At 36.9% G+C, this 13,137-nt stretch overlaps 3 protein-coding genes across 5 annotated transcripts; 1 reads left to right on the top strand and 2 right to left on the bottom strand.

Moving 5' to 3' along the window:
* Positions 1-1,176: 1,176 nt before the first annotated feature.
* LOC105451780 lies at positions 1,177-3,000 on the bottom strand. Its single transcript, XM_011692448.1, has 3 exons — positions 2,401-3,000; positions 2,014-2,133; positions 1,177-1,552 (listed from the first exon to the last, which is right to left on the bottom strand). Exons 1-3 carry the CDS (start codon positions 2,542-2,544, stop codon positions 1,349-1,351), a joined length of 468 nt encoding a protein of 155 aa, XP_011690750.1. The 5' UTR covers positions 2,545-3,000; the 3' UTR covers positions 1,177-1,348.
* Positions 3,001-3,325: 325 nt separating this feature from the next.
* Positions 3,326-9,954, bottom strand: LOC105451777 (tyrosine-protein kinase hopscotch). 3 transcript variants are annotated; one of them, XM_011692444.1, is made up of 14 exons: positions 9,811-9,954; positions 9,457-9,742; positions 8,504-8,805; positions 7,857-8,216; positions 7,481-7,693; positions 7,121-7,398; positions 6,678-6,999; positions 6,442-6,598; positions 6,246-6,367; positions 5,989-6,142; positions 5,559-5,886; positions 4,709-5,124; positions 4,281-4,609; positions 3,326-4,098 (listed from the first exon to the last, which is right to left on the bottom strand). In XM_011692444.1, the coding sequence occupies exons 2-14, from the start codon at positions 9,568-9,570 to the stop codon at positions 3,777-3,779; spliced, it is 3,417 nt and encodes a 1,138-aa protein (XP_011690746.1). In that variant the 5' UTR covers positions 9,571-9,742; positions 9,811-9,954; the 3' UTR covers positions 3,326-3,776. The 3 variants fall into 3 exon arrangements, with proteins under 3 accessions (XP_011690746.1, XP_011690747.1, XP_011690748.1); XM_011692445.1 differs by having other exon boundaries at positions 9,457-9,716; XM_011692446.1 differs by having other exon boundaries at positions 4,039-4,120.
* Positions 9,955-10,119: 165 nt separating this feature from the next.
* Positions 10,120-13,083, top strand: LOC105451776 (la protein homolog). The gene is made up of 7 exons (XM_011692443.1): positions 10,120-10,490; positions 11,071-11,424; positions 11,713-11,855; positions 11,938-12,013; positions 12,108-12,359; positions 12,460-12,595; positions 12,808-13,083. Exons 1-7 carry the CDS (start codon positions 10,287-10,289, stop codon positions 12,885-12,887), a joined length of 1,245 nt encoding a protein of 414 aa, XP_011690745.1. The 5' UTR covers positions 10,120-10,286; the 3' UTR covers positions 12,888-13,083.
* The last annotated feature ends 54 nt before the right edge of the window (positions 13,084-13,137 follow it).

The raw sequence follows: 13,137 nt of genomic DNA, 5'->3' as shown, positions 1-13,137 counted from the left end.
TTCTGTGATTATAATCAATATATAAATATTATCTAGAGAGAGACGCGATAAAATTTTTATTAAAGTTTTTATATTTGTGTGTCAGATTTATCTGTGTATATATTTATATTAGTTGATTTAATAATAAATTCTTATTGAAATCATATAAAGTAATGCCTGAAAGTAGCATTGTTTAAGTTACCATTGTTGTTACCTTTCAATTTTCCTTATAAAACACAACCTTCTGCTTCATTATATAGATTACACTCATAAAAAGTGGAATAACGTTGAATGGGGAATTAGAGATCGTGTATATTAAATAAAAGTACAAACTGTGTAATGTTGTAATGCAGCTGTACAAAAACGGCTATGTTCCTGCAACTTATTTTTGACCTCTGAATTAAATCGCGTCCGGCCCTGTTTTTAACAACGCGAAATAAATGCTCCGCGCGATACCTGCCGAAATTATATCGTCAACATATCATCATATGACTGGCTTCGCTCGAACGATATTCGTTTTGCAATGAGCGGAAGAAAAGACGAAACTGTTTACTATTCATGTAAAACATATAGAACATATAGAAGAAAAATAACAAACAAATTTTTTAAGATGTACGTGAGAAGGAAATTATTTTTTCTAAATAAAAAAAAACTGTCGCACAAAACTTGAGAATTGATATATCAATTTAGAACTGATAGACGTTCCGTTTTCTAGGAATCTTAGAGTCGTCTGCTCTTTCGCAGAAAATTATAGTGAATTGCGCGAGGAGTGGTTTCTTACCCCAGCAACTCGCACATTCCGCAGGCGTGTTGCGTGAGAGTCAAAAATAAAGTGGAACTGGAGACATAAATTACAGGTATGATAACAATCACGAGACTTATGTGGCAACGAATGTAGTAAAAATACTGCTCTTCATCGACAAAAAATTCAGCATTAAAGGGTCGCCTCCGCGGGCGAGACTCATTCATGGGCGATACAAGGTCAAGAATTTCCGGTACAAACAGCCATATGTTGTATCCCACTACGTTTATATACGTCAGGACTGAAAAATTCGGTAATCGTAAATAATATAATTTTTAACGACAGAGCTACGCGTATGTGTATAGAAGAAATAATAAAGGTCGACTTATATGAAAGTTGAATGAATATGAAGATTTGGAGAAGGATTAAAATAATTCAGCACCAAATCAAATCAGTTATGCTTAGAAAATTTCGCATCCATTTAATTTACTGACTTGCAATTATAATAAATGTTTTGTAAAGGTGAAATTGTAATTGGCTATAGAAGAAATGTCGCATGTTACTCATTGAAAGTTATGTGTACGATAAATATTGATACTTGTAATGAAAAACATGGTTGCCGCAATCTTATACACAGAAATACAGTCTCGATCTCACAGGCAGAGATACCTGTCTTTTTCTTTTGTAGACAAAGCGTTTAATGTTTCTCTTACTCATATAACAGAATGTGAATAATTTTGAGATTTCAGCATGCTCGTGCATAATCTTGATCTCATCGTACGTTTTTTGCAACGCCCAGTCTTTCGATATACGATCGAATAATTCTCTATACTAAAAGACATTAAAACGATAAATGAATGATCTTTTTTTTTAAGTCAGTGAATGTTTATGAATTCAGCACTGATATATTGGCATAATTATAATGTGTAATTTTAATTCTAAATGATTCACTAAAATAATATTACATATTTTGCCTATGACATAATTTTTATTTTGTAGCGTCTACTTCATTTTATTTTTATCTCTTATTGCTCATAGAAATTATCCACGATGATAAATGCGTGATAAAAAAGACAACGACAAGTCAATATCTTAATTAACGAGGAATTAGGAACTAAATAATCTGAATAATGATTTAATAAACTAGAATAAAATTTGTATATACATATAATAATAATTTTTTCTATTTATCTAAAAATTAGTTCCAGCTTAGATTTTTGCATATTACAGACAAAAGATATGTTCTATTGAATTTAAATTGCCAGAAACGCAAATTATGCAGATCTACTTACTTTGGCAATGTGTATGATACGCGCGTACAAGTTGCTCAGATTACCTAGTGTAAGTATAATCGATGGCAGCCCCTCTATTACAAAATCCATAGTGACGTCATATGTAAACATGCTCGCGATCTGAAAACATTAACCCTTGATAAAAGCGAAAAAAAAAATAGATATAATTTTATCGAGAATAATTACCCGAAACACACGGATTATTTGATTAAATTTCTCGCATAAAATCCTGTCGTTATTAGTTTCGATAAAATTGATATTTGGTTACTGAGTTTATATTATCCTATTTGTATTTTAATATTATATGTGTGTGGTATTTTTCAATTTAGTTCGAAAAATATTTAATATTTAATTGAAAAGAAAACTATTTTCTAAAGTGACGGTTACCTGAAAGAATGCAGACGACAGCATGAAAAGCGAGATAACAACTCTCATTAAACGAGCGCTCCAATTGCTTTGATAAGGCCATAGTCCGCTAACCGATAGAAGAAATCGATTGAATTTATAGTAATGCTCTTCGGAATGTTCCATTTGCTTTGAAGATCTCAAAAGAACTGACTGTAGATGCGAGCCGATTCTTACACTTGATTATTATAGTCATTTCCCCTCTTTCTTCAAGGTCCATTTGATTATTTCACATTTCTTATTTTTTTCCCCCTTAGTCTTTACGACATTATCGGGTAAATTGTAGCGAAGTGCACGCATTTCACGCGAAAGCGAAAATTTCTCAAAGGTGTCGGGAGAATTGATCGACAGGGCGCATACAATATTCGCGTAATAACGTGGGAAAGAAACCATCGGTGCGGTCTGCAAATGGAATTTACCTTTAGTCTTTTTTTTTCACGCACGATTGTTTCGCTATATTTCGTAGGTAATTTTTGTCGCTTCAATTTTTCGATTATTACGGAAAAAGCTGGGGATGAGATGACATGAAAAAAAAAAAAAAAAAAAAAAAATACGCGGCATTTATATTAACTTCACACAATACAATATCGTCGATACGTCTTTTTTAAGAAACATGCGTCGTCAGAAACAGTCTTTCTTTTTAAGATGTAAATGTAAGTTTATTTAAAAATAAAATTCATAGCATCAGTGTGAATCTTCCTTCGTAGTAAGAATTATGAGTTGGATACTTCGTTATATTTCCGAAATAACAAGACGACTTGCATGCAATTATGAAGAAATATTTCAAGCGATATAAGTGATGCGTGATGCAAGTGCAATCGTAGTCAACGAGTCCGCGATTTGATCACGACCCTCGTTCTGTGCCTCGGGCTTTATGGGGTGTTGATTGGAGAGCCGAAAATTGTGAGTAAAAGGAAAGTGAGGTATATTTGTAAGCCATTTCGGGAACAATAAATTAATACTGTACTTAATACTATATTTCACACAGTACATATTATAATAAAATGGCGACGATATCTTCGACTAGATATATCTCTTCTATACAAGATGCGAAGATCGGAAAGATTGTTAATTCTCCAATGACAGATTCCTTGATTTCCTATTTTTTTTTCTAAATAAAATTTTTATACAAGAATATTTTTCCCTAAAATACACCCGTTTAAAAATATAAAAATAGAGTTGACCTATAACATAATTCTCCACTGAGATCTTGTAAAGGAATGAAAATTTCGCGTCTTGCGAAAAATAAATTAACTATTAGACTCGTCAAAGAATCTTCCATTGATGTGAGAATCACGAGTGGGATACGTCATGTATTTTTAAAATAACCGACTGTTCGCACGGAGTCGCGAAATATTCTAATAATTACAGAGTAGCTGCTCGATGTCTTCGCGTAGAGTAGCGAAGACCGGTCTCTCATGGCTGTTCAATTGCCAGCACGATAACATCAGTTTTCTGTGGATTTCCTGTGGACAGTTGTCTGGGCAAGGAAGACGGTGGCCACGTTCCAACGCGTTCAGCAGGTCCGTTATAGTCGTCATTAGGATCTCTTTCTCACTCATTCTGACCGACAGTTGCGGGTCGACGCCGTAGCTGAAAACCTCGTACATCGTCACGCCGAATGACCACACGTCCGAACGAGTTGAGAATTTGTTATGCCTCAAGCTCTCCGGTGCGTACCTGAGGAAAACGTTTACTTCGTCTGATGTACGAAGAAATAATCTTAGGATTACTAGGAGAGTTTGCGAGAAGAAAATTTTAAAATATTACATTCTTTTCAAGTGTGAAAAGTTGCTTTGTTTTACTATTGTCGAAATATTAAAAAAAAAAGGGGGAGAATGATATTCATTTGCAATACTTACCATTTAATCGGAATATTACGAAGGGTTTTAAATACATAATAATCACTCGCAGCTATCACTTGCGCGAGACCGAAGTCGCTGATCTTCACTCGATCCTCGTTCGCTACTAGGATATTTCTCGCTGCTAGATCTCGGTGAACAATGTTCATACTACCGAGGTACTCCATGCCCGCGACGATATCCAGGGCGAAGCCTAACAGTGTTTTGTATGCGAGGCTAAATCGATGCGAGCTTAGATAACTCAGCAGCGAGCCGTACTGGATGAATTCCATCACCAGGATTCGGTCCACTGAGCACAAAATTTTCACGATGTTTGGATGATTGAGCCTCTGAAGATAAACAAGAAAAGAAAACAATGTAGTTAACTTACAAATCTTATACAACGTGATTCTTGGTGAAATAATTGATTCTCAAAACAATTGATTCACCTCCATGATTTTAATTTCCCTCTCGAAGTCGAGCACGTTTTCGGAGTCCTCCTGCGTCTTGAGCTTCTTGACGGCTACATCCTGCTCCGAGTCGATTTCCTTACCGTTGCGCCTCCTGAGCGTACCCTTATACACTTCGCCGTAAAAGCCCTCGCCTATGCGTCCTTGCAGGATCACATCCAAGTTTTCATTTATCTCATAAGTACGCTGCCATTCGGAGCCACCTTTGCTGTTGCAAGCCTTGTCGTTGATCTTGCTTTTGTTGGTCTTGCCCGAGCTATCTTCGCGGCTCGGGCCATCGCTACCGTTACCCGCAATCGGCATTTTGTACAGTTCGCTGTTTAGCCAACGTAGATAAAACGACAATTCGTCTGTGTTGCTATCTTGATTCTGATAGCTGATTAGCTGCTCTGTACCTTTAAAAGAAAAGAATTAAAGTTTAATCTTCCTCTTGTATCAATCATAATTAAATTTTATTATTTATAAACTCTGCACGGAGAGAATTTTATTTTAAAATTTACTCTGAAATTCACGTTAATCGTAGGACAACATAGTATTTCGATGAATTTTATGTGATTTTCACCTTTTTTTAATAATACTACAACAAATTTATTGTAGTGCACAGTAAAATTTGTCGAAATACTATGTTGTCCCGTGATTAACGCGATTTTTCAGGATAAATTTTAAAAGGAAATTCTCTCCGTGTGTGTTATAATGAAGAAGTTGAGATCACAGCTTTTGTATCGTCTAAAAACGCGACAATTCGGTCACATATCTATTATGTAACAGCAAAACTGATCAAGAATAATGTCAATTATTTTTACAGTTCAATAGATTTAAATCGACTCACTGTGATCGTTCCAAGTAATACTGGTGTAATCAGTGACCAAACTCGTTTGCGATTCACTATTCGATTTGCTGCCTTCTGTATAAATACTACCATTCTCGTCGTTGTTTCCATCGGGCTCTCTGAATAGCTTGGGGCATATGGTAGCATAAGTATGAGTTCTACGAGCATTGTATACTTCGTATAGAATCTGATTGATATCCCGCATGATAGCCTGAGGCTGTTTTCTTGATATGATGGAATTATTTTTGCCCCAGCATTCCAACATTAACTTATAGATCTCGTTTGGACAATCCTTAGGAGGTGGCAATCGGTTTTCACGTATATAATACTGTAAAACAACACCATTTAATCACATTAGTCAGAGTTTATAATCAAATAGATCAGCGTAAAGAAATGACATAATTTAAGAATTTGTTCGCAATAGATATACCATTTTAACAGTATGAGTGTTGTGATATTTAGGTAAGGGAGCTCCTCTGGAAAATATCTCCCAAATAGTTGTCGCCAGCGCCCATATATCCGCTTGAAGGCTGTATTTTGCGGATGAGAAATCCGTGTAACATTCCGGCGGTATCCAATGTATGCTGCGCAAAAAGAACGAAAAAAAAATCGTGAATCCCTGTTACATTTGAAAAAAAAAAAACGAAATAAAACGTAATTAAACAAGATTCTTATTTCTTGACTTACTCGTCCTCGGTGTAGGTGAAGAGACCGGGATCACCCAACTTGACAATGAAGCTGTTCTCTGTATGCGCATGTAGGAGCACATTCCGGCATCTTATATTCCCATGAATCACACGATTCTCCTCCTACATATTCTTGCATGTTTAAGATATCAACACTAAGATATAACGCACAGGATAATATATCTGGGGAAATTTACCAAGTGCCACAGAGCTGTTGCCAGACAGACGGTGGCTTCCACCATGTCGACCGTTAATACTGACTTACTGTTGCTGCACAGGTACTTGTCCAGCGGGCCCAAATTCACCAGCTCGAGCAGCATTCCGATCGTCGGGGCCACGGTTATGCCGTACAATCTAAAGAGCGAAGAATATATTTCCATACATTCGCGCTCCAATATCCAATACCTTTCACGAAAGATTTCTGATAATTCACCTAACTAGAGCTCCCGACCGCAACTGGCTCCACTTGCCAACCAATTCTAAAAATTCTTTGGTATAATTCTCCTCCGTCAGTATCTTCGTCATAACTTCGAGTTTCTTGCCCTTGGCAACTCGCCATATAGCTCGATGCAAACTCGTCATTGTGGTGGAAGAAGGCAGATCCTCATCGCTCTTCGCGATCGCTTTGTATACCTGCAGCTCATTCCACGGTACGCATCGCGGTCCACATTGCAGTAGAGTGCTGATTATCTCCTCGTCTGCCGCTACTTCGTTCACGACGTTTTCCGTAGCGCAAAGTAATAATTTCGACTTGTCTAGAAAACAAAAAGTTCTCTCTATATAAATGGAAAACTAAAATATCGATCTCTTTAGAATGTTTTTTTTTTCTTTAGAAAAATATATATGTTTAATTCATAATATAACTGATATATGTACCGTATTCCGAAAATCCCAAACACTTTCCAAGGTATATTGTTTCACTGGGATTTTGGAATGAAGAAATTAAGTGCCTCAAGGATTCGTACACCCGAGAACTGTTCGACATTGCAAACTTGTCGGGTTTAGTCTCTACCACTCGTTGCGAGGATATAGTTCCGTCCTTGTTGTAAACGTCGATGTAGTAAACGCAGTACTCGATTTCACTCTCGCGCAGTATGTAACTTCCCGGCTCGTTGGCACATTTTTCTTTGAGCTTCGTGTACGAGAAATCCTTTCTGAAACACATTTTCGAAGATTCTTTGTAGGTATTATACACGCGGGATTATAATTTTGCGTTATCTCATGAAATTCCCTTACCCAACTGGTCCATGGCACCTCAACTTTTGTAGTCTCTCTAAAGAAGGCGTGATGATGCTAGCGTCACCACTGCAGAGATTGAAATTCCACTTGACGGATAAGCGGTAATATCCGTCCAGTGCGGACACGAACGACAGTAGGATCGTTTTTGTGTCAAATTGTGCGCACAGTGGTATGCCAGTCCTTCTCCCAATTAACACAGTGTTGTTCTTTCTGAAGAATAAAAATGTGATCGATAAGTATATAATTCATTATTTTTAATATACTCTAATTTATGTGGGTTACGAAAATGAGACTTTAATTTTTGTTTTCAAATTGTGCGCGTTTGAAGAAGAGGGGTCAACACGTTGAAATATATGTGTATATATTTCATTACCCTATAGAAAGAGTGGAAATGTCTTCTATCCTGCAAATCGTTTTCCATGTACCAATGTCAATCTCGCAGTATTTCACTTCCTCTATGGTAACCCTAAGTAAGACTTTAGCTTTTAGATTAGGAACATCTTTATCCATCAGCGATGTGTATTCCTCGTACGGATAATTCGGAGCCATGCGTTCGAACTGCTTCAAATACTGCTCCTTGACGTATGCGGCGTCGTATCCAGATAACTTTGTGAGTGCATTGTGAATAGGTTTCCTTATGAAAAAGGCATGCCTTTTTATGCATTCCTTAGGTATATATTTCTTATATTCCGATTCCACTATTTCTCGTGGGAGTTCTTCTTCAAGCATTACCCTGCAACGAATAAATTTACTATAAACATCGTGCAACTTAATGACTATATTAAATAAAGCTACAGCAAATTTGCGAGAAATTCTTATAAGAAACGCAATCGTTTAAACGGCGTCTACAATGAGACTTAAGATATAAGAAAATTGACAATCATTATCGATTATTCTTCTTACGTAAGATGAATAATCGACTGTGATTGGTTAATTTTCTTAAATCTTAAGTTACAGTTGTAGACACTGCTTTATTCTGTATCGTTTTATCAGGAAAAAATGACTTGTATTGTATCTTACCTATACATATCGCTAACTCCTAGGCCAATTAATTCATGCTTATGCTTCTCGTAAACAATGTCAGGTACTTTATTATCCAACACATCCTTGCGAACTTGTTCGAAGTAATAATTATATGCATTTAAATCTATTTCTCTTAATCTGTCCATACTGGATGGCTTGAATCTCAGGCGGAAGTTGAATCTGTACTTCTCCGAGTCTTCCTCCAGTACGTGACCGCAAGGGAACCATAGTTTTGAAGAGAAACTTTGCAACGCGAACAGATGTCGTGCTAAAGGGCTTATATTGATGGCATTGCATATCTAAAAATTAAATAGTTTTGATTCCTCCGAAAATTTGATTGCTTTGCATGAAAGGATAATAAAAATTGATTCAAATATATGATAAATTATGTAAAAATAAATTTATGGCATTTTACAGAAACAATAAAAGAGGTGAGATATCTCACGTATTTGACAAAATAAAAAATTAATAATTCGATAATTTAGATTTATTAATAAGAGTTAATATTAAGATATTTTACACAAAGATCAAATAAATAATATAATTTAACAAACTTATTTGTTTGACTAGTATAACAACTGTTACAATTCGATGACTAGTGCAAGTCTGGGGTGCAATTATCCGTGCGACAAAAATCAAATTTTATAGTACAAATAACTATACTGTGATTGAGATTTAAAAAACTGATTTGGACTTCTACTGAGATTCAGCCAGTGGCCTTTGGTGCACTGATCAATAAACAAATTCTGACAAGCTGATTTATTGTTGCGATGCAAAAATGAACGTTGTTGCAATTGCGCTTAATGAATATGACTTGGCATATTTAACAAAAACAACACGACGACGCTTTGACATGAAAATCGTCAACTCAGACACGTTCATTTTTGTTGCAAAGAACATATGCATTCCATTCTGTTTCGTTCAGCTGAAGGAGAAAGAATCAACCGCACCTTTATGCACAGATACTCGATGGTTTCACCGACGATAAATGCAAATTTCAACGGTTTGTCCCTGTTGGCCATATAAATGTATACATAGTGCGACAGTCGCGGGTCGTCATCCATATTAATTTACAAGTCGTCGATCTCGGCCGGAATTATTTACATCTTACGGCAACCCTCGACAGCGAGCCACGCACCGATTTGTTTTTTGTTTACCATGTGTGACGAATATAGCGTATTCGGTCACCTGCATTACTCTGCACTTGTCTCTGTGCAGAATAAAGAATCGCTACACCTGGAGTTGTTCAATGATTAAAGATATAATGTCACATGATCGATAAAACGTCCGGTATTAATGTTTACCTCTTTGACGGAACGCCCGCTCGAATCCTATTCCATCGGTCAAAACACCTTTGCAGCACTTCGGAGCTCCTTTATTTGGGTGTTTTTTTGCATAGCGATTTTTGCAGTCTCGCTGGCAGCAGCAGGGCAGTGATATCGCGTGCAATCTTTCCCTAAGGAAGTAGTGACACTTGTAAAAGTCACTAGCGCCGCGCATGAGCGCTCGAGCGAACGCGGCTATTGGCGGACGTTTCCTAGTGAGGTATTCGCCAGTTGGAAATCGGCCGTAAAAACGCCCGAATACGAATCGTGTATGCACTGTGCCTTTCTTATTAAATTAGGCGTCATTTCCGTTTGCGGCTTGAACGAGGGAACACGTGCGTGGGAAGGCGATTCTTCGTCGTCGTTGCCGCTTTGAAACGTATAAAGCGTATCGGTAGCCGTTTCGTCGCTCGTCTGTATAATTGTCGCGAGTAGAGTATATAAACATTATAGACATGACTGAGAACGAGACGAAGGAAGAGACGAATGTTGTTGACGACGACCACTCGAACGGCGATACCGCCGCCGAGGTTAGTAACGATGCGCCGACCGTTGACGCTAAGGATGAAAAAACGGAGGAAGATACGAAGGCAAACGGAACAGATGTGGCAGAGGAACCGTCCGAGGAACTTTTGGCGAAGATTAAGGCACAAGTGGAGGTACATTTCGTACCCTTTCTCGTAAAGGGAACAATTTTTTATTCTTCCTTTTTTTTTACGTTGTTTGTTAAACTTGAATCACGTCTCCAGTGATTTTGAATTGTGACGATAATCAAGGAAGCAATTAAATGTTTCCTCTAAAGACCAAGGGGTCGAGAATCAGGATCGAACCTGAGGGCGAATTCACACCTTGACAGAAAAGCAAAAGTCAATCAGAACTCGCACTGCGTAGCAAGAAAAGCAGAAAGCAAAAACTATTAACTACCAACCTGATTGGCTTCTGCTTTTCTGTCAAGGTGTGAATTCACTCAGTTCACTGAGACTCGCCGATTACTGAATCGAATTATTCTCACATGAAACCATGATTCCGTTGTGAGCCACGGACTGAGGTGGACGTCTGTGGCTCAGTACTCTGTTAGTGTTGCATCATCTATTGTCGCACAAGCTTTTTTGTTACTCGACCTTAAGTACAGGCTGTATCGTTTCTAGTGGAAACGGAAGCCCTTAATAGAAGAAGAAGAAAAAGTCACATGAAACCATCTGTGCGGTGTTTCTCTATTTGTTTAATTTCTTTTTGCAGTACTACTTCGGCAATGTAAACATGCAGAGGGATAAATTTCTCATTGAACAGACGAAACTCGAGGAAGGCTGGATTCCAATGACTATCATGCTAAACTTCAAAATGCTGGCCGCTCTCAGCAAGGATGTCAATGTAATTCTAAAGGCCTTGGAAACCAGCGATCTCATGGAGATATCTGAGGACAAGAAAAAGATACGTCGCTCGCCGAAGCATCCCCTGCCAGAGTATAACGAGGGATACAGGAAAGCTCAGGAGGCTCGAACAGTTTATGTCAAAGGCTTTCCGTTGACTGACATAACTATCGAGACATTGAAAATCTTTTTCAAACCGTACAAGCCATTCGAAACGATTGTGGTAAATATACTTGCCGCAGAATAAATAAATATAACATCTTTGGGGCAACGAACAAATCGTCCTTCTAATATTAATTTATTAGATAGAAACATTTATTTATATTTTAAATCAAGATATAAACACAGCAAAATAAGGGCACAAACTTAAGACTGAATAGTAGTCAATGTATAATTTTGTGCTATTTATTTCTTACTATACTGAGCTATTTGGGATTATTTATTATATATTATTGATATATCAACAATTATTTTAATATATTTAGTATTTACAATTTTTTTTATTTTGCAGATGAGAAAATATCAAGATAAAGATAAAGTTTTTAAGTTTAAAGGATCTATTTTTGTTCAGTTTGAGTCGTTAGAAGGCGCTCAGGCATTTATGAATATAGAGTGTATAAAATACGACGATACTGAATTAATAAGGAAATGGGCGTAAGTAAAAATTTATCTGGAGAGAGAGATACATAATTTATAGATTTGATATATGTATAAAATTTTAATTTAATTTTTATAGTGCGGATTATAATGCAAGTAAAGTACTAGAGAAGGAGGAGCGTAGAAAAAAGAAAGCTGAAAAAACAAAGAAATCTGTGAGTATGCAAAGCAAACAGAAGATAATTGCGATTTTTATCGTTTTCAATATGTCTTTCACTTGCGCTTTACTTAATATGTATTTTTCTTTAGACAGAGGAAACAAAGGATGATGACGAAACGGAAGTTTCTACAGGAACCGATAGTAAATTGCCAAAAGGTTCCATTATTTACTTTTCTGGTGTTTCCAAGACGTGTACGAGGGAAGATGTTAAAGAGTCTTTAGACAAATACGACGCTGATATTGCATACATTGACTTCCAAAGGGGGCATACGGAGGGCTGGGTGCGCCTGCAGGGAGAGAATGCTGCTAAGCCTTTGTTGGAAAAGACAAACGAAGGCAAGGTGAGAGAGATATTCGCAAAATGTTCAAATTTCTCTGTAATAGCTCCTCTGAGTTTTGGAATTACAATAATCGAGCGAAACATGTTTATTGTGTTTCAAGGTGGTAATCCAGGAGACTGAAGTTACCTGTAAAGTCCTCGAGGGTGAGGAGGAAGATAAGTACCTCACTAAAGCGATGGAAGATATGGCGGCTTCAAAGAGCAAATACAACAAAGCCAAGCGAGGCGGTAAGAAAGGTAAGAGTTAATTTTAAAATATTACAATTGTTATGACCGTCAAATATATTGTAATGATGCTTTCGCCATGCTAATACTGAGAAATCGTATAAATTTTGTATACGGATTTCATTGAGTTCAACTTTCAAGACAACTGAACTATTTATTACAGCGCAAAATAATTTTGCGCTTTAAAGAAGCGAGTACTCTAACGAAATTTTTTGTTTTTAAAGGTCGCGCGCGGGGCACGAAAAAGAGAGGTAACAGTCCCTCGCACGATACAGTTCCAGCTAAGAAGAGAGTTGTCGAATAAGATTTTTATTTAGCTTGACCTAACCTTTAAAGTTACATAATGTACATTACACTCTATTTTCAATGTATTAACGAACATAGAGGATAACTATATAGAGAAAAGGAACGTTAAATTACGCCTGGCAATTTACTGTAGAAACTTCTGTTTCGCAATCATCTTTTGTTTTCTCTGTTTGAAAGAAGACGACATATTTAAACTTTTTGTTACATTTCCTTTTCCTTTTCAATGTATATTGTTTTAAGTACTTTGA

Source organism: Wasmannia auropunctata, unplaced genomic scaffold, assembly GCF_000956235.1.
Source record: "Wasmannia auropunctata unplaced genomic scaffold, wasmannia.A_1.0 LD336044.1, whole genome shotgun sequence".
Lineage (NCBI taxonomy): Eukaryota > Metazoa > Arthropoda > Insecta > Hymenoptera > Formicidae > Wasmannia > Wasmannia auropunctata.
Note: the sequence above shows the minus strand (reverse complement) of the source record. Positions and strands in the feature narration are given on the sequence as shown.